At 35.2% G+C, this 22,453-nt stretch overlaps 2 protein-coding genes across 3 annotated transcripts; one reads left to right on the forward strand and one right to left on the reverse strand.

Moving 5' to 3' along the window:
- Window positions 1-2,957: 2,957 nt before the first annotated feature.
- LOC120071681 (uncharacterized) lies at window positions 2,958-8,646 on the reverse strand. Of its 2 annotated transcripts, none has more exons than XM_039024057.2 (8): window positions 8,438-8,646; window positions 7,684-7,989; window positions 7,257-7,350; window positions 5,127-5,245; window positions 4,973-5,056; window positions 4,732-4,824; window positions 4,582-4,639; window positions 2,958-3,250 (listed from the first exon to the last, which is right to left on the reverse strand). In XM_039024057.2, exons 2-7 carry the CDS (start codon window positions 7,987-7,989, stop codon window positions 4,583-4,585), a joined length of 753 nt encoding a protein of 250 aa, XP_038879985.1. In that variant the 5' UTR covers window positions 8,438-8,646; the 3' UTR covers window positions 2,958-3,250; window position 4,582. The 2 variants fall into 2 exon arrangements, with proteins under 2 accessions (XP_038879985.1, XP_090167466.1); XM_090311340.1 differs by lacking the exon at window positions 2,958-3,250 and adding an exon at window positions 4,165-4,238 and having other exon boundaries at window positions 8,438-8,592.
- On the forward strand, window positions 8,482-10,009 carry LOC120072125 (uncharacterized). The gene is made up of 2 exons (XM_039024537.2): window positions 8,482-8,569; window positions 9,462-10,009. Exons 1-2 carry the CDS (start codon window positions 8,482-8,484, stop codon window positions 10,007-10,009), a joined length of 636 nt encoding a protein of 211 aa, XP_038880465.2.
- The last annotated feature ends 12,444 nt before the right edge of the window (window positions 10,010-22,453 follow it).

Raw genomic sequence — 22,453 nt, forward strand, 5'->3', positions numbered from 1 at the left:
GATCCTTATTTATTTTCATCATAGTAACACTATTGAATACTACAAAAATATATATATTGGTATAGATGGTCCCTTTTCAGGGACCCAAATAAAAAATGGCTCATTATTTGAAATTAAATGGAAAGTGACATTTTGCTTGCATCATCACCATGTGAATTTACCGATTCGTCTCTGAGAATTCACCCGCATATATGTAAATTGAAAAGGTCACTCGATGCACGATACTTACTGACTTTTTGAATTCATAAGTACATACTTGTCGCTCCCCGATGCTTACCAATCAGATACTCCTTGATGCTTGTTTTCATCACATTCTTTTTGCTAGGTAATTAATGATCTCATACGGTATTTGGAGAAAATCAACAATTAGAAAGACATTTGGATCATTGTAGACTTTCAATTGCACACCTCAAGTAAATAAATGTACACCTGCAAGCTTCTTTGTTGTTTTTTCTTTAACAAACTAACTTTCGTAAGTTTATATACCGGATTTATCAATTCTGCATGTCAATGTGCTCGAAACTAGTACACTCTTCAAATGACCTCCATTAAACCATTGTTTCGTGTCATCCCATTTGCACCATATTGCATGAATAGATATTTCTTATGCATCCTTACAAAAAATCATACAGAAAAAGAGCAATTAGAAAAATATAGTTTTTGTAAAAACCTCGCTCCTTGTTAACCGAACTTCTCTATGCTACTCAATGTTAGTTGATAATTGCTCGATGCTTACTAAGTCCTAACTTTTTCTTTCCTCTCTCAGATGTGCCACTAACAATTACTCACTCGCCTAGTGATCACAATGCACACTCACACCCTCACACGCACTCGTTCATATGTCTCACACAAGGTTCCAAAAAAAAAACTTGCAGGTGTGCATTTACATACGTGAGGTATGCAATTGTTAGTCTACAATGATCCAAATACCCTTCCAACTATTGATTTTTTTCAAAATATTACAGGTGCGCTAAAATCCATTCTTTAGAGAGAATGTGAGTGAGTTTATGTTTTGAGAGTAATTTCCAGATAGTCTATTGTATTTGTTCTTTATTTAGAGAAAAATTGCTTCACTTTTCATTAAATTGATATGTTTGTACAAGAGCATTAATTACCAAGTAGAAAGAATGTGGCACAAACAAACATCAAGAAGCGAGTATCTAACTAGTAAAGATCGAGGAGAGAGCACTTGACATATTCTATTGAGCGACGAGTATGTACTTAAGAATTCAAAAGTTAGTAAGTATCATGCATCGTTACTATTTAGACATGGCTATTTCTCTTGTTGGCCATTCTTTTATTATTTCAGTTTTATTCTTTACTATTTCAGTTTTGTAAAATCCCAAGTCCATGTTATTGGAGCTAGTTGGCGTCATGGCGTGATTGCTTAGTATTTTAGGCGGTTATCTCTTTTTCTCTTCTAGAATATTTCCATTCCGTCATGAAAGATATATTGTTTAGGGTTTGCAAGAGCTTTCTCCTAGGTTTCTATATACTGGATTAAGGAGGTTATCTTGTCCCTCTTTTTAAAATAAAGTTTAGCATGAAATGTGAGCTCCTATACTTTCATATTTGTGTGTGAGAAATAATGCTCATCTTTTTTAAAATTTATGTTTATAATATTTTTTGAACATTTTTGCACACTTCTGGTATATAAATATTGGATAAGTTTATTAATGCAAACCCCATCAATAAACAATGTCCTTCAACAAAATTTTATGCTTAATTTTTTGTATTTAGTATTGGATAAGCATATCCATTTAACCGCTAAGCCTTTACTCTACGGGTGGTTACAACACCATTGTCCGAAGCTACAGTCGACGCCTTAACCGTTGGCTCCTCCTAACTCCTCCACGAATTGTTCGTTAGGAATTTGGACCACTACAACTCAGCATAACATAGAAGTCCAATGCAGTGGTCTTCCTTGGAACTGCTAGGTCCTACATGGGTCTCGCAATCTACAAAGGTCCGCCACGATACTATTAGGTCCTCTGTAGAGGTCCTCCATAGTACTAATACCTCCACGATATTTTTTAGGTACTCTACAGAGATCCTCCATGAGTTCTCTATGGTACTACTAGGACCTTCATGATACTGCTAGGCCATGAGTAATCCAAGGTACTGTCCAAAGGTTTTCTATGATACTACTAGAACATTCATGAGATAGAGATTCTCCATAGCTCCTCCATGGTACTTTTAGGATCTCCATGGTAATGTTGGGTCCTCACTAGGTTTTCCATGGTACATTTAGGTGAGTGCATAGGTCCTCCACGAGACTAGTAGGTTCTCTTACCTTCTCCCATGGGTTCTCTTAACTCCCTCATAAGTCCTATTGAGGTTTTCCATGGGTTCTCTAAACTCCCTCATGTGACTTATTGATCCTTTGAACTCCCTGATGAAACCCGACCAATCCATTCGGATTGATCTCCTAAGACAATAGGTGGCTATTGGTCGGATGTTGTGGTCCCATTGGCCTTGGTTTACCATATCAAGCCTTTGTCTCTATTCTTGGACCTCCCATCTCTCTAGACTCTCGGTCTTGGCCCATCTAAGTAAATCTACCAATAATATATACCATTTTGGAAATATGAACAAATGCAAGCGAAAAGGAGCCCAAAACCAAGCGGCACGGTGGTTCTATTTCTGACAGAGTTGTATGATTAAAACTGGAATAGTCCTGTTTGTATAAAATGTTCAAGAAGTGACCAAACACTACATATCAGATCCTCTATACTGCCAATAATACCAAAAATAAAGAATAAAAAACTTTCCTTCTTTCTTCATGGGGGGAATGCTCCTTTCACATAGAGATGACTATGTTGCAGTACAGGTTTTGGACAGGGGGGGGTTGATTTTCCAATCCCTTCTACATAGTGGAAGAGAAAAGAAAAGGTCCGATGGTAATTTACATGAATAAACAACTTCCAAATAATTTAACAAATTTAAAAGAAGAGAAAAAACCAAAACCATGTATATATCATATATACTTGGGGTGGTTTTCAAGAGTAAAAATACATCTATACAAGGAGAAGTAAACTAGAACCTTTCTTGCAAAACTACAGCCTCAATCAGTATACCAATGGTAATTGATAATTATCGAGTCATCGGCCGTAGAGTAAAGTTTAGAACAAATCTTGCTGATTAGGAGTACATTTTCTTCAGCTTAATTGGCTTCAATCCTCACAAAATTGGGACTGGCCTTGTACCATTTTGGAGCTGATCACAATCGCAGCATCTAAAAGAGAAACACCTAAACAGAAAAACAAAACAAACTAGTTGATCGAAATAAAAGCTGTTTGAGCCATCTCAGACAAATTAGTCAGTCAATAAAAGCTGAAGATGCACGTAAGCATTTCAAATGCTGAGACTCAATACATGATGTTTGCTCAAGCAAAGATAAACTTTGTCGATGAGAGAGAATTTCAAGACCTGCAGGAATAAACTTATCTCAAAGGCTGGGAAAGCCAACCATAAAGTTATTTTTAGGTTAAATTGCAAGTTTAGTCCATGAACTTAACTTCAAGTTTGTATCCATTCAGTTATTTAACTTTAAAAAACATCTAATTAGTTCCTAAACTTTCAAGTTTACAAATATTTGACCCCTAAACTTTAAAAAGTATCTAAATAGGCTTTGAAAATTCAATTTTGTGTCAAATAAGTCTTGGACCCATTTGACGATCTTTAAAATTCACAAACTTACCAAACACTAAATTGAAAGACTAGAGCCCTATTAGACATAACATTTAATTTTATATTTTAATCTATGAATTAATTTTAAGAAATTTTGAATATCTCGAGGACCTATTAAATACAAAATTGAAAGTTCAAGGACCATTAAACACTTTTAAAGTTCATGGACTTTTTTGAACACAAATTGAAAGTTCAAGGACCTTTTAGACACAAGTTCAAAAGCTAAACTAGTAATTTAAGTTTGTTTTTAAAATAAGAATTAGAATGAAAATTGTATTCCAAGACAACCCATGACCAAAACTTGAGCCAGAAAACAGTGCTCCATATTAGTACTGAAGACAGTTTTGCCAAATATTCCCAAACAAGCTACCAAGTAACAACAATTCTCCAGCTTATATCGTTTACATTAATTTTGCCTCTGCCAGTGACAGTGTAGCATCAAAATATCATTTACATGTCACATACACACCTACAGTCATGATGGTCGATTATCTTCCATCCAAGATATGGATCCTCTAACCATTCATCATATAGACATTTACTCCTTCCTTATTGACAGGTCCAGAGTCAGTGATATGCTCATTCGTACAATAATACACGCAAAACTAAAAAAATAAAATGTTGAAAGAACAACTACTACATTAAGAGATCCAGATAATCGAACAAAAAATTAGTGGTCTTGCATTAACCAATTTAACAATCTTATTCGTATTAACTTCGCCACAATCCCAATCAAACAGACATATGAATTATGAGATATGGTCCTACATCAGCATTCAGCAGCCTAAAGCAATGTGTTTTCTTTTGTTTTTGACAAAATTTTCGTTTTCATTAGCATTCAAGAGGGCATATATCAGCAGCCTAAAGAAATGCATTTTTTAACCAACTTACTTCAATCTAAAGTGTTAGATACTTCAGACCGTTGCTCTTCGATCAAAGCTTGAATTCTCTGTATCAGACAAAATTACATGTTCAGCATTACAAAGGAAAAAAAACATTGGTGTTTTTATAGACAAACAGATGCCTATAATTAGTTGATACCTTCACAGAACTTCCAACCTCCTCTACTTTCTGAAGTACTTGTTCACCCAAATATAAATACGGGTCATACTTTAGAGATGTTGATGGGGATGCCTGTGATTTAAAAAGAATATATGTATAGTCAATATTCATCATTTCACACAAGAAGCATCCAGCACAGTTCTTAAAAACAATCAAGAACAAGTACACCTGTTGACTTTGCATGTAGCATTATGTACGTATACAGAGGAAAATGACCTACCTTCGTATTTAAAACTTCATCAATTGTAGAAATTTGAGGGCAGTTGCCATCATTTCTCATACCAGAAAGACGCATTAGAACAGCCTGAGAAACGCAGAATGAGAGTGACCTTCTCTAACAATACTGGAAACCTGTTCATTAATACACAAAGTACCTTTTTAAACGCAATTGGATCTGTAATTCCTTGAATATGAACGTCATCACCAGGTGGTCTTCTCACGCCAGCATTCTCTATCCTAATAGAGTAAACTCCATAGAGAGACTCTAAATATCCTGTAAACATGAGAAGAGATCTTAAAAGCCAGAAAAACATATGTCGTGGTAAACAAAAAAATACATCACTAGAAACTCAATTACATAGAGGAAAGTGTATTTTCCAAAACAACAAAGAATTTTGCCATTTTTCTATGCATGTTAACGTTATAATGATTGGGAGATAAGACTTCAGGAGAACAAAAATAGTAGACTTGTATACATCCACTATAAGGCAAGATATGGACATGGAGTATAACTGTACTTAGAAATTTATAACACAGATACAACAGAGACATGTTGATTAAACGACATTATCAAAAAAAAAAAAAAAAAAAAATGATGAAAGAAAAAGCATATGATAAAAATTTTAATCATTACCTATGGTGGAATTCGTAAAATATAACAGGCTTAAATCTCTAAACTCTGGTTCAACACTACTACATTTGTTTTTTGCATTGCCATGTGACTAGATTCCCTCACCTACCTCCACTATCTCTCTCTTCACTATGCCAAACAAAATGATTTAAGGGATTGAGAGATCATTCTGAAACCTTTTGTTGAAAGGTGAAGCAAATGCATTGGATCAACACCTTGTTGAGTGGAACAAAATTCTTCTCCCCATTGATCAAGGAGGCCTTGGCCTTCACTCCCTGAAGGATTAACCAATCCCTATTGGCAAAATGGATTTGCCAATTCAACGATGAAAAGGGTGCCCTTGGGAGGGAACTTGACCAAATATGGTCCCTCTCTCTCCATTGCTTGGTCTTCTCCATCTACTGATAAGGGACCTTGGAAATTTATTATCAAGCAACAACGTCTCATGACCAGCAAATTGTAATTTCAGGTTAAGGATGGAGTCTCCACCTCTTTTTGGTTCCACCATTGGTTGGAAAACGGTTCTCCTGCTACATGCTTTCCTCTCCTTTTTTGCTCTATCACATAACAAACTTGCCACTGTTACGGAGGTTTTCAATGCTTATCTTTGTTTTTGTGACCTCAAACTCAGAAGGCATATACAGGATGATGAGGCAATGGAATAGGCTGATTCGAACCTCCTTTTAGCATTGGGTACTCTAGACAACTCTTGGTTTTGGTTAGCCAGACAAGACAGGTCTTTCTCCACTGCACTCTTCAATCGAGATACATGAAAAACTAGCAGACCTAGCTCTCTCTGGGTAAGTCCAACTTGTATGCAACCTGTCCAATCTTCTAGCCAATATGAAAGGGGCCATAGAATCCAGGGAAAACCTTAAAGAGATCATGTAAGCCACTGATTGTTAATGCTAAGGGGCAAGAAAAAACAACTCTTCAACACCTATTTGGGCATTACTTCCATCAACACTGCAAGCATAGTGAATTAACATTAGCATTCCTTTTCTATCAGATCCCAATATGAGAAAAAAAGAATGTATCACATAGTGCTCCCTCGATCCCTCCTACAGCACGAACCGTCCAAAGAGCTAACAGTGCAACTCCACCAAGCTTTGAAAACATCACTTACATTCCAGCCAAACTAAGAAGATGCTTCCCTTCCTAGCATATTGCCATTGGTCGTGATCATCACTGTTGTCCCTTCAGGGATTTGATCACATTGAAACTCTTCCAAATCTAAACAACCAATCATGAAGCTCTTCTTTGTTGAAATTTGGCATGATCTTATTGGTTTTCATCCAACTTCTACTTTAGAAGCCTCACGCATTCCGCTTCCACTGTCGCTTTGCCTCGTCATCTTATCTTGGTGCAATGTTCCCAATGAATTCCAATTGCACCACATTCCCTCCATCCATTTCATCACACTCTTTATGTTCTTTTCCAAACTCCCAACAGTCAAATTTTCTTGTTGACTAATTGCTAGCATCCCCAGAAAACTTTATTTAGTAATCCAATATCATTTTGATGTTGACTATAAGAATTAAATGCATAAACTATTTCTTCTCAATCTTATTACAAATAATTGTTGTGGTCCATTATGAAATAGAAGGTTAAGATGGAACTTAAATTTGAAAACCACTATAAAGAAACACTTTACCTTGTTCAATTATAATGTCTGCCACTGAAGGCAACAAAACATGCTTCTCTTTCTTCAATACTCCAAAACATGGAAAAGGTACAGGTCTTGTAACCTGTGATGAAAATAAGAACTCCTTAAGGTAGACCGTAGACAAGTAAATGGTTTTATTTGTAATCAATAGAATCGTCTTTTAGTGATCAAAGATAAGAATGAATGATGGAAGCATATTTATAGTCTAGGAGACTAAAACAGAATGAAGGTGAACAGAGTAGAAAATGGAAAAGGTATAGTCCCACCATAGGGCCATTTATAGAACAGCGTGCAACAAGATTCAACTATAAATCCCGATAATCCTTAGACATTCAGTTAATATGAGAGAAGTTTCAATCATTGAACAGAAGCACCAAAGTTTGAAAATTAAATTAGATTGAAGTCCACAAATTGCCTTGTAGATTATGGAATTTGGTGTAAGATAAAGCTTCTTCGACTGAATATCTTTCCGCAGAATGTATCTTCTTACTGGTAGATAAAGCAGCATCAACAACCCAATCCCCCACGCTAAGATCAAAAGCAAAGAGTAAAGGACCCACTGTGCTGTATGATACTTTACAAATTTGTCTTCCATCTCTTGGAAGGATGCTGTAAACAATACAGGCTCATCATCACTTTCAGGTTCCAAATCAGAACTGCATTCTGACAATAGACCCCTTTCCAAGCTACTAATTTCCACAACCTCCTCGTCTGAACCCATCTGGATTAACACAAAGCAACGTCAAATTCAACTATTACAACTCCCTAAATCGAATTAACCAAACAAATTCTAACTAAAAGGGCGTTGCAATCAACTACTTCGAATAATCTAGTTTCAATTTGTTTGGGGGGTTTTACAATTTTGTATGATAGGATGCTCCGAAGATTCACAGGTACAAAAGTAATCGAATGAATTTCGTTAAATGTAAAGAAAGACTAAACATCCTTGGATGACAGAAATCAAACCAGAACCAACAGCATTAAGCGGCATAAATCCGTGAGAAAGAAACACAAGTTCTTTAAGTAAATGATTCAGAAAGATTTCAAGGAAAAAGAAAAATTAAGTCCGAAAGCTAATCAGGGTCGGAAGGAGAGATGTGATGTTGCACTGCAATTGCATATATAAGAACAGTAGATGAGATTGATACGAGTATAAGCATGGAATTTACCGATTGTTTTAATAGGGGAGTGCAGGTAAAGAAGAGAGAAGTCGATGGAGAAACTGGAGAAGCAGAGAACGAAGAGGCTCTATGTCGCCGGCGGAGAAGGAGAACGGCGATGCTCTAACTCAGAGGAAGTCGGTGGAAAAGAACGCTCAATCGTTGAGAATCTCTCCCATCACCACCTATATGTGAAGGCAAATTTGTACGGATGAGTCGGCCCAAAATGTCAAATATCCATTTTTAAAAAATAACATCAATTGACTGACATCATCGCCGTACCAAATTACGTAAATTGTCTTCATCTCTTTGTTTTATTACCCTTTTACTAAAAACCAATCAAAACTAAAAACTCTTCAAATTTTCCAAGCATAACGGCTTCGTATCACTCATAAGCTCCAGACAGTTTTACTACATTTTAAAATCCATCATTTGGGCTTGTAAAAGATTCTCATGTCGTCGAAAAATCGAATCTAATCGGTCAGTAATTTCAATTTGTGCCTGAAAATGTCTTAAATTGATCGGTAATAGGGCTTTGTGGATCATTTTGGGTTTAGAAATACTGTGAACCTATGGTTTTTTTTGTTTATTTTTTTTTGTTTTTGATGTGTTCAGTAGTTAAAGACGAATAAAAAGAGAGAATGTGAGCGAGATAAGTGAGAGTGAATTTGGTGCGAGCGATACTAGAGAAAGTAACACCGAAAAGGATGGTCGTTCTGGGGTTTAGAAATACTATGAACTTTTTTTTGTTTTCGATGTGTTTTGTGGTTGAAGACGAGTAAAAAGAGAGAATGTGAGCGAGATAAGTGAGAGCTACTAGAGAGAGCGACATCACAGAGAGCGATACCAGCGTGAGCGATACCGACGAAAGTGATACCAGAGAGAGTAATACCAACTAGAGCAATACTAACGAGACTAGCGAGACTTAAACAAAATGTTTTTTTACAATTTTTTTCTGAAGGAGTTTACTGATTGAATCTTTATTTCATGCAAGAGTGATTTAAGATGTTAACACATTTCATAATATTTGTAGTCGACCGATTTTCCGGTCAAGTAACGAGCTTGGCCCATATTGTTAATACGAACAAGATTGTGAAGGAGAAGCTTACCCCAAGGCAGTTAGAGATGTTCAAGAAAACAGTTTTTGGGCGATTTGTATACGTTGCCATAGTGTTCAACAACCCAATTATTCATCATATGTTATTGAGAGAAGTGAAGAGCACGAGAGCTGACTCAATCTCATTCTCTGTTGGTAAAAAGTTCATCACTTTTTCAAATGATGATTTTTTGTTGATAACTAGTTTGTGGCAATCCCCTACACGAGTTGATCAAAATGAGTCGTCCTCATATGAACTTGCAATAAAGTATTTCAGTAATCGAGTGACGAAGGACATCTTACATGTCCGTTTACTAGAAGAAAAATACGAGTTGGAGTTTGAAAATGACGAGGATGTTATGAAGATCACATTAGTCTATTACAAGGAGGTTGCAATGATGGGAAAGAACAAGCAGAAAAATGCAATGGACCTTAAACGTTTTAAGGACGTTCAGAACATAGAGTACTACAACAGTCTAGACTAGGGTACCATTATTTAGGAGAGGACACTCGATGCTCTAAAGACTACATTGAATGATAAGAGAAATTTATACAAGACGAAGGTGAAAGGAAATAAAAATGACATCATGAAATACTCTTTGTGTGGATTTCCACAAGCGTTTTAGGTAAATTTACTTAACATAACAATCGTGTTGTTTGATTTAACATTACTATTGTTCTTAATATATGTTAAATTTTATTTAGGTATGGACATATGAGATCCTAGCAAAATCGATAGCTAGGAACATTGTGGAGCAAAGGAGCAAGGTGGCTTTGCCTCACATATTACGATGGTCATGCTCACACTTAGTGTTCTTCAAAGTACTCGAGAGAGACATATTCGAGTCTAACAATATACGTTTACTCCATGCATAATATGTTTATTTGGTTGTTAAATTGACACTAACCATTTTACTAGGTTGTTAATGTAGATAAAGGTTAAAGAAGGTCTTGTCATGACCGACGTTGAGAGGAAGTTTTAGGATACCCTAGTGAATAGATGACCTATATTCGATCTAGGTGCCAATAATGATAGTATTGAAAGTGGCTGTAATGACCCGAGTTCAAGAGGGGTACATGAATGAACCGGTATCACATCTGAACGAGAAGGATTCTGAGGACATGAAAGTAAGGTTAAGAAAGGCTTAAAAGAATTTAAAGTTACTATCTATACCAACAAGGTACACCTTCCTTTTCGGTGGCTCAATCATAAGAACTCCAAAGTTAAGTGTGCTTAGTTTGAAGCAATTCTATGTTGGGTGACCTCCTAAGCATTTTCACACCACCCGAACAAATATTTACAATATGAACACTTCGCGAATTCCTCAGTAACACGGACGGCCTCCAGAAAACCTCGACGGTGTCGAGTTGAGTCTGGCACCACCACCAAGGTCAAAACCTTTTCAAATATTTTGTAAAAACCTTCTTTTCAAAATAGTAAAACCTTTTTCCTTTTAAACTCACGGTTACCATGATCCAATAACCACCCACTACTTTGGTTATTTAAAAGAAAAAGAATTAATTATCCAATAATTAATATTATTATAAACATAAATGATAACCAACTTAACATACTATATTTATAACCTATAGTTTTAATATTTCATCTCATGAAACATATAAACCATAGTTCTTTTTCTATTCCATGGTACTTAATATTAATATCATTTACATCAATCCTCCACTAGATGTATCTCATACCTCAAATTGATTATATCATATATAATTAAAATACCTCTTGTCAATTTGAACATTTCAAATCAATACCAAGAATTGATCCTCAACTGAATCCATTGAGCTACCAAGAGGACCTCATGGACTTGTAGCTCGAAGTTCCAACAGTACGTGAATAACTGACTAAACTCTTTAGTCACGGGATCCACCATCCCTTAACTGCCAGATACTCCACTAAAGACTGACACCTGAACTCTTCTTATCACAGATATATTATGTGTCTATCTTAACTAATGAGCAGTACGATAACCCTTCACAGATGGTCCAATAACCGTTATGCCCCTGTAGTTACATCTGTCTCCTTAAGTACCACTAATCCCTCTAATGAACATAAGTCATAGTTATACTATGACTGAGTCTTCTCTTCCAAAGAGAAGTTATGGCCACTATATTCAAGCCCCAAAATCAACCCTTAAGGGAGAAATCTCTCTACTTATCCCTGCTTCGGGAAAGGAGTTAATTTCATCTTGTGGATTGAGTTCCCAGCTCCCAGATCCGATGAGTTCTCAAAAAGGTAGGCATGTTGAGTTGGAAATCTGGCCACTCTCACTCATACTAATCAAAGGACCGCCCTTAAAGGCAGAAGTTCCAAAAACACTCAAGATTGAGGTGGTGTCACCTATGATCGTTTAGGTGAAATGTAAGTCTCTAGTATCAAGGCGTTATATACAGAGCCTAGTCATCTTGTGGTCCAGGTATTATACAAACTCTTTGTATAGGACACCCCCGCTCCACGTCTCCACATAAATGGTCAGGATATATCATCTGTAGTAGTTTATAACACTTGCAAACCTCTACAAAACAGGCCATATCCGTAGTGTCACAAGAATCAGGTATCTCACCTTAATCCTTATACTACAAGCCTATTTAGGTTATCACTTAAGACATGATCCACTTGTATATCACATATACATACTTAAGTTCACATAAGATAACCAAGGAGCTTTGTTTATTGGATATGAGTAAATGCCATAATTATACTTATTTTATTCATTGAACAATGTGTATCTTTACAAAACAACGAGACTCCGGGAGAACTAGGACATCAATCCCAACAAATATATTCCATGATGTGGTAGGGGATGTACGCGATGAGGATGAGTTGAACCCACCTGATGTTCATCTTACGGATTACCATAAAGAGCGATCTATAGATGAAGAGTGTTCTAAGTGTGTTGCCCGCAAGGAGAGAGCTAATCCCAATGATTTTATTTATTCGTACCTATGGACCATTGACAGCTCACTATCGAGGTTGGATGGTTGTATATCTAGTTTAGATAGTTGTGTATCCAAGATCGAGGAAAACATGACCGACATGAAAGGACAATTGTCGGCCATCCTGTCACTGTTACGTCTATGTGCAAGGTTTACATTTACTATCATTTTATGTCTTTACGTGTTCGTGAACTCATCATTTTAGTTTACTAATTGAAGGGTTCCATGGTGATTGAGAAGACGATAAGGTCACCTATCCCACATATAGGTGACGATGCCACGATGTCGCTCATCCCATCTCAGGATCCCAATACCACTGATGACTGTCTCTCATATTCCCATCCCCCTTGTAGAGCCTCAAAATACCACCACTTCACCTACTCCCATCCCCCCTTTAGAGCCCAATACCACAACATCACCCACTAACGTCCAACCTAGAGAGGCCGACATCCCATATACTGAGGCTGACATGTCTGACTTACTCACCATGCCACATACAGAGGTCGACATGTCTGACATCCCAGAGGCTGACACTTCTGGTATTGTTACGACCACGGAAGGAGTTACATTGGTGAGTAATTTATTGATTAGTAATCTTTGTTATATTTTTATATTTCTTGATGTGTAATTTTTTGTTCGAAGAACTACTCGTAAGAGGAAAGATGTTGATAAATATACACCTCCAGCTCAAGTAAAGAAGAAAAGTGTAGATTCTAGGGTACACCTTCCGTTTGAAAAGGTTAAGTATCCTCTCTCGGGTGTGCCTACGTCATTATTCAGAGTGATCGTCGGGTACAATGTAGCACATAATGTTCCACTTAATATCTTTACAGAAATGATGGGCTAGATCACAGATGAGAATACCGATAACGAGGTTCAAGAGAATTCTTTTAAGTCATTATCAAAGCAATTTTCAAGGAATTGATTGAACCGAGTTCGTGGTTGAGTGTGATGTAAGTGTCCTAGTCTTGACTTCTTTACAATTGGATATCTTGTATTTTGACTGATATAGTAGTTTTTTGTGTATACCATAAATACTTTATTTTATTTTATGAAAGAAAAGTTTTCTACCTGACCTGATATGTGCATGCACAAGTTCACCATCTTGTCAATTGGAGTAACGGTAAATTTTGATATATTTTGTTGTGCAGAGTCGTTTTACTATTATATATTTCGTTACTTAACTTCTCATTTTATTTGATAGAATCATCTTAATACTCGTAGTGGGGTATTTAAATGAATAAAAAATAAGACGAGACTGGAGGTTGTCCTAGTATGGGAGGATGAAGACACGTACAAGGACTACGTCACTGGTAAATTCAATGTCAAATGGCCAAATATGGATTTCTTGTATACGACAATGAACATCAGTGAGCACTGGATGGTCCTTGCAATGGACATTAACAGAGGTCATATATTCGTGTTCGATTCACTTCCGTCATACACACCAATGACGAAGTTGGGGACTTGGCTGGAACCATTGACTGTCACAGTACCATCCCTACTTCACTACTGTGACGTGGATCGTTCAAAGCCAAACCTATCCATATCCCATTTTTTCCAGAACCCAGTCATGTGAAATGCCCATACTGCATCTCGAAATATCCCAACAACCATACTATCCTTAAAGTTTATAATAAGATTCTGTTCTATGTGCCACGTGCACAATCCATGAAATGTCGTGGAAAAAATACAAGAATAGCATTGTCGATAGATACCATTCGATCAGACACAAACACCAGATTATCAGGTTCTTCGATACTGCATTTCAAGTTCGACATAAACCATTTCCGTGATCAATCGGTTTCATTGTCCACTATTGCATATGCTAGTGGGTATAATTGATGGTTCCCGTCTATAGAAACTGCAACCAACATGGTCCCCTTGTACTTTCTATGCCTGTAAACTTATCATAAGTATGAAGTATGAGTATTCTGGAGTACCTCTAGTGAGATCATATGTGGCTTCCCTTGCACGCCATACTTTATCATAACTTATGTTCACGCCATAATCTCTTCTCATATCCTCAACGATATGACAAGGTTTATAAATACGTCCTATGCCTGTAAACTTATCTTTAATCAACTGACCAACAACCGTAGCAGTTGCTTGTCTATGGTCGTGATTCAGAATTCTGATGGAACATGTGTGCGAACTGCAGTACTTTGTGATCTTGAATATATCAGACCCTTCCATTTTCACTGCACAAAGGCTCTACTTATAAGTCTCCCCAATACATTTGACAATGAACAAAGATTTGGTTGACTTCCTGACCCTAAATTCAAAATTTTTGTTGATGGACAAAATAGATAATCATATTTTCAAGTTCTTTTTACTCAAAAATAGTTGACCAACTTCAACATTTGTCCCAGATGAAGAGGTACTAAACATAATCAACTCTCTCCTATGACTTGAAGTCACAGATGGTGAACCACTGAAGCTGCTGTAGAACAACGCACATCTCTATGATCACGATCCATTTCATTCAATCCTGTTGGTTGCTCATTAACATCCACTGCGTTGCTCTGGATGACCACAATCCATATAATCAAGTCTAGATGATCTCTCATTACCAACAACTGAAGTACCGCCCAATTTTATATCACCATAATTCATTAAATTCAATCCTACTAGATTAATGCGATCATTGTCTAGTGATAATGTTGATGGTACAGTGTTGGCAAACAATGGAATATCATCATCTTCCGGACGAAATTCATATGATTCCTCGTATTGTCTGTCTATAGTCGTATCATCATAACTCACATTTCCAAACCCTATTCTAATATTTTCATCCTGATTCGATTTTAGCATTATAGATAACTGAAGTCTACTAAGCTCTTCTCGGAAAAGAAGGAAGCGAACATCATCATCATTCCTTATGTATTGTGGAGGGGCTTCATATTCAAGCTATATTTAACTCTCATTATAAGATCAAACTTCAAAGAACTGACATTTGTAACCTTGTAAATGTGAGATTTAAGTTCTTCATACTTCAATGTAACATGCGCAATGATTCCTGTCAACTCTCCTTCAATATACGAACTTTCATTCTCATCCCAATCACCTCTATATCGAATAAGTAGACATTTTTCTGTCATCCTACAAAGCAAGAGAACATTTCTCATTAAGTTGTACAAGAAATTGAAGTATACTCTCGCTCTCTCTCTTAACCTCGCTCTCTCTTAATCTCTCGCTCTCTCGTAATCTCGCTCTCTCTCTTACTCTTGCTCTTTCTCACTCCCGTTCTATCTCTCGCTCTCTCTCTCCCAATATAAAATTTCGTAATGCTCAATTCCTACCTTTCCAAAAATAACACAACAAAAATAATGAAATAGACTCAAAATAATGAAACACCGTTCTGAAAAACCTGTTTCGTTCTAAAAAAGCCTTGCCTTGGAAATCCCCGTTCGAAAAAACTCCGTTCAATAGAACACCGTAAAAAAACTAGAGAAGTAATCACCGTTGAAATGGAGTTTAGAGTTTAAGGAAATCACCATTATATTATGTTTAGGTATTATTGATTTGAAGCTTTAGTCGTGAAAATTGTCAAATCATTCGTACATTGACGAGCAATCACATCAAACCAGGGAATTTAAAGCGAGAGCGAGAGTGTTCAACCAAATGAGAGCGAGACTTATAATGAAAGGTACTTGCAAAGGCAATTTTCGTAATTTGGTATAGCGATGATGTCAGCAGATGGTCTATTGCCATTATTTTTAAAAAATGGGTCATTTGACATTTTTTACCCAAAAAATGGGTCATCCACACAAATTTCCCATGTCTAAAGGAATCGCCTGTCAAAAGGTGAATATGATTTTTTTTTCTTATTTTCTGGATTAAATACCATTTAATCATCCAACTTTACTCCCTTGTACAAGGTTAGACGATCCTGATAGAAATATCGATGTCCCGATTTTATGTAAATATGAATAAAAATTTTAAAAAATATATGAAAATTAATAGAAATTGATAAGAATGATTATAATTAGTTAATGAAACTTTGATTGTGACTTAATTAGAATATAATTGACAATTTTCAATCACAATTTCTATAAAGTAATACAACATTAGATGTTTATTGTAAATGTTCGTAAAAATGTTGATGCAAGAGCAAAATTTTTTAAAAGAAATGGATTACAAAATAATATAAAGTTTAAGAATATTTTAAGATGAAATTGTAAGTATAATAATATAAAGATTAATGACTACTCTAAAGTGGTTGTTGTTTTCCTCAACCAAAACTTCGAATGCCACTGGCATCTCTCTCTAAATAAGATTCAAAAAAGACTAACTCCTTATTATTTTGTCAATTAGGGTTCCACTAAACCCCAATTAACTAGGAATGAGCTTCTATCCATTAAGTTTATACTCAAGAAGGAATCTAGAGCCTTAATTAATAGATCATATAATAGGCTCAATCTAATAAAATAACCCAATGTGATAAAAATATTAATCCACATACATAACTCATACTTCAATTGTACATATTATTATTTAAATACATCTAACAATCTCTCACTTGGGCTATGTCTGTGTACCTGATGTATTTAAATCGCATCAACCTAAGCGCGCATAAACAGGTTATTTCAATAATAGAATTCCCATTTTAGTTCAATTTGGTTCATTTCCTAGATTAGCACGGAATCAAGACAACTTTCATCACTACCCTTGTAACTAAACCTTTCTTGATCACCAACTCCAATGTATTTAATGACATAGATCAAGTATGGATGGATAACATTGATATTAAATACAAAGTGATCTAGATCATGCCTGTTTCCAATCGGTCTAAATTCCTTAGTGGGATCATTCTTAAAAGCTTTATGCTAAATCGCATGCATGATAAATAAGTTCAAATAATAAAACATAAACCATTAACTTTAATCTATATAGAAAATAAACAAAATAAGGTCAAAGAACATCCTCAATAACAAACTCTCACTAGATCATGGAATCAAAAAAGTGTCTAACACCCATGTGAGCAACATGCTTATGAAAAACTTTAGGTGATAAACCTTTAGTCGATGAATCTGCCACCATAGAGTTTATTCCTATGTGTTCTATCGAAATTAGACCATTATGAACTCTTTTTTTAATAACCAGAAATTTCACGTCTACATGCTTTGACTTTGTACTGATTCTGTTGTTGTTGGAATATGTCACTATCGACTTATTGTCACAAAATAATTTTAGTGGTCTTTCTATGCCAATCACTATCCTAGTCCAATGACAAAATTTCGCAACCATATTCCATGATTGGATGCCTCATAACATGCTATAAACTCCACAAACATGGTAGGAAGAAGCCATATATAAATGTTTGTTTAATACTTTTCCAAGATATAGCTCCTTCAGCCAACATGAAGATATAGCCTAAAGTGGATTGCAAAGTGTCTTGACATCCAGCATAATCGGAATCAGAATACCCAATGATCTTCAAGACTTCTTATCTTCGATAAGTGAGCATATAATCTTTGGTTCTTTATAAATACCTCATAATTTGTTTGGCTACTTCTTAATGATCCATCCCCAGGTTGCTCAAATATCTACCTGACGTTCCAACTATGAACACAATATCTGGACGCGTACATATTTGAGCATACATTAGACTTCCAATGGCCGGTGCATTGAGAACCTTCTATATCTTCTTAGTCTTGAGTGTGGTCTTGGGGCATTGATCTAAATGGAATTTATCACCTTTAGCGACCAGAGTATCTCCTGATGTACAATCTTTCATGTCAAATCTACTCAAAATCTTTTCAATATAGTTTTTTTTTGTGAGAATCTCAAAATACCTTGAGAACAATCTCGCAATATTTCAATTCCTTAATACAAAAGAAGCATCACCAATACCCTTCATCTCAAATTCTTTTTGAGAAATCTCTTAGTTTCATGCAATAAACCTACATCGTTACTTGTTATGAGTATGTCATCGTCATATAACACCAGAAAAATTGCTTACTATGAGTATATCATCGACATATAACACCAGAAAGATTGATTTACTCCCACTGAACTTGTGATATTACAATTTTCCATTATATTTACCCCAAAACTAAATAAGGTTATTACTTCATGAAATTAGTGATACCATTGACGAGAGGCTTGTTTGAAACCATAGATGGATTTCTTCAATTTGCTCACCATAGACTTTGAATTACCAGACGCAAAGTTTTCTGGTTGCACCATATAAATTGTCTCATAAATGTTCCCATTAAGAAACACAGTTTTTACATCCATCTGGTGTAGCTCTATATCAAAGTGAGCTACCAGTACTATGACCATCTTGAAAGAGTCTTTTGATGAAATCGGAAAGAAAGTCTCTTTGTAATCAATGCCTTCCTTTTGAGTAAAATACTTTGCAACAAGACGAGCCTTATAGCTTTTGATATTGTCGTGTGAATCACTTTTGGTTTTAGATATTCATTTACAACCTATGGGTTTCACTCCTTATGGCAATTTAACAAGTTCCCAAACATCATTGTCTTTCATGGATTTTATTTTCTCTTCTATAGCATTTATCCACTTTTGAGAGTTAGAACTTTGTAGAGCTTGTTAGAAGTTGATTGAATCGTCTTCCATTACACCCATATCATCCTAATGTTCTTGAAGAAATACAATATAATCATTTGGAATTGCATTTCTTCTTTCCCTAGTGGCACTTCTTGAAGTTGTTGAGTTTGAACTCCAGGTTCAACAACGGGGATTTCAATGTTGTCTTGTTCTATAATTGGTTCAATAATGAAGTCAGGAATTGGAGCCTGAACATCATTTATAACCACATTAGGAAAAGAAACTAATTCCTCTTTAAAGACAACTTTTCTTATGTTATCTTCCCTCCCAAACTCAACATCCTCAAAGAATCTAGCATTTCCCGTCTCAAACAATGATCTAAAAGTGGGATCATAAAACTTAAAACCCCAAGAGTACTCAGAATACTCAATAAAATAGCAGCTAATAGTTCTTGAGTCCAATTTTCTTTCGTTAGGCCTGTAAAGCCTAACCTCAACTAGACAATCTCATATGTGAAGATGCCCAATACTAGGTTTTCTTCCTGTCCACAGCCCATAAGGGGTTTTAGCTACTATTTTACTAGGTACCCTATTAAAAATATATGTTGCAGTCTTTAGTGCCTCACCCCAGAGGGATTTCGGTAGAGAAGAATGACTAGTCATACTTCTTGTCATATCCTTAAGCGTTCTATCTTTCCTTTCTGCCACACCATTCATATTGGGTTTGCCCAACATGGTGTATTGTGGAACAATTCCATATGCCTCTAAGTATTTGGTAAAGGGTTCTGGACGTTGTTCACCTAATCCATAATATCTACCGTAGTATTGACCACCACGATCAGATTTGACAGCCTTAATTTTCTTTCCAAGTGGAAGTTTAACTTCATCTTTGAAAGACTTGAAAATGTCCAATGATTGAGACTTCTCATGAATTAAATGTAGGTACCCATATCTTGAATAGTCGTTTGTGAACGTAATAAAATATTGTTGTCTATTCCAAAAAACCATAGAAAATGGACCACAAATGTCTAAATGGATTAGTTTTAAGTCATCTGAGCATCTGTTGGTACCTAATTTTCTTATATTTTTCTGTTTTCCCTTAATACATTTCATGCAAACATCAAAGTTACTCCATCTGACACAAGTCTCTGAATTTTTTATTTAGAGATGTGATCTAAACGCTTGTGCTATAACATAGCGGAACTCTTATTTAAGTTACACTTTGTACCACATGAATTAGATAACAAGATCTTGTTAAATGAAACAAAAGAATCAAGCATATATAGATTAGCAATTAAAAAACTGATACGAATAAGCTTGAAATCATGAAAAAGACTAACTTTATTATTTCCAAAAGAATAAATAAAACCAATTTTGTCCAAACTGGAAATAGAAACTAAATTTCGTTTAAATGACAGCACAACAAAAGTCTTATTCAAATCCAAATAACAACCAGTTTTTAAACGTAATCTAAAATTCTCAATAGTTTCAACTGAAACTGTTTTGTCATTGCCCACATAGATGAATCTTTCAGCATCACTTGGCAGCCGGCTCCACAGGCAACCCTACATTGATATACTTATGTGAGTAGTAGCACCAGCATCTACCCACTAAGTATTTGTAGGTACAAAAGTTAAATTAATTTCAAAAGAAACCAAAGTAAAAAAATTTACCCTTCTTTACTTGTTACCTGGTGTACTTGGGACAATCTTTCTTGAAATGGCCTTCCTTTTTGTAGAAAAAATAAGGATTTTCAGTAACCTGTTTCTTTCTCTTATTCTGCTGAAATGTCCCTTCTGCAGCACCCATAGGTTTCATTTTCTTCTTATCACAAGAGTCAGTTGTCAAATGAGTACTTTATGTCTTTTCTCTCTTAATTCTATCTTCTTCTTGCACATATTATGAGATAAGCTCATTCACACTCCATTTATCCTTATGAGTATTATAGCTTATCTTAAACTGGTTGAATTGTGTAGGAAGAGAGTAAGTACCAGATGTATGGGTAAATTTCATTTATATTGATGTCAACTTTAATTTACCTGCGAGATTGGACATTTCCATAATGTCTCTTATGTTCCCATTGCCCTTATACCTCATAGAAGTTAAAGAAGTCAAAAGACTACTTGCTTCCCATTTTCGTTTTTAGCGAAATATTTCTCAATTTGAACAAGAAACTTATTGGCATTTTCACTTTTCATAATAGAGCCCCGAAAAGAATCTGAAATGGAGTTCCTAATGATCATCAGACACATGTAATTTGACCATTCTCACTTCTCTATATTAGTTGTATTTAGTTGTTCCTCAGTAGATGTAGGATTATTGGTCCTTAATGCAAGGTCCAAATCCATACATATCTCTAGGCTTTTCTTCCAAATCTTGAAGTTCGATCCATTCAAGGGATTGAACTCATATTTCTTGATATTTGAGTAAGACCAACTGAAACAACAAACAACAAAACATATACTCACAATTAAAATATAACAAAATAATTTCATCTATGTGGCGGGCCCCTTTAATAAGATAGCTAGCAAAACATTGATATCCAACCTTTGGGCAAAAAATCAACTGTAAATGGTACTCTCAACGTAATAATCAAAGTACTGACAATAAACTTCATAAAAAAATAGCCTTTCTTTGGACCTTTAATTTTTCACATGAGCAATCCTTATAATTGTCACATACTCATTACCACATGCATACCCACAATTTGGACAAATAATTATCTTCCTTTGGACCAATAATTATTCGCGTAAATTCATGAATATGTACATCTTATATTTTATAGTGAAATTAATCCATATAACAGGGGCTACTTTGGTAACATATTATTTTGACCAATTCAATCAAAAATATAAGACACAATAATATAATAATATTATTTTAGAAGAACACCATATAATTTTTATCAAAATTCAACCAATAATTGCATACACATAATCCAATTAAAGCAATATAAACATGTGAATTTTACTAAATATCACCAATCAAATTTAAATTTATATTCACTAAAATATCAATCAGAATTAAATTTAAATTTATTACATTGTCAATCAAATTAAATTTAAATTCACCAAATATCAATCAAATTTAAATTTAATCCACAACATAATCAATCAAATTTAACTTAAATCCACAAATGATTAATCAAAATTAAATTGTATTCACAATATAATTAATTTAATTTAAACTTGAATTATCAATCAAACTTTAGATTCAAATTCACGAACTTATCAATCAAGAACTTAAAACCGCAAGAACTTCACCAAACTATTTATCAAGAAAACTTAGAAACACCGATAAGAAATTCAATCAGCAATTTAACTGAAAAATCAAGGCTGACGAGACCCTCAATGGTGATTAATCAAATTCATTATTATCAAACTATATATAAAAACCACCGAGTTCAATCAATCTTTAAAAAACCACTGAATTCAGTATTATCAAACAAAACCCCATTAAAAACCA

The sequence above is a fragment of the Benincasa hispida genome, chromosome 2 (genome assembly GCF_027475165.1).
Source record: "Benincasa hispida cultivar pf3 chromosome 2, pf3_genome.v1.1, whole genome shotgun sequence".
NCBI lineage: Eukaryota > Viridiplantae > Streptophyta > Magnoliopsida > Cucurbitales > Cucurbitaceae > Benincasa > Benincasa hispida.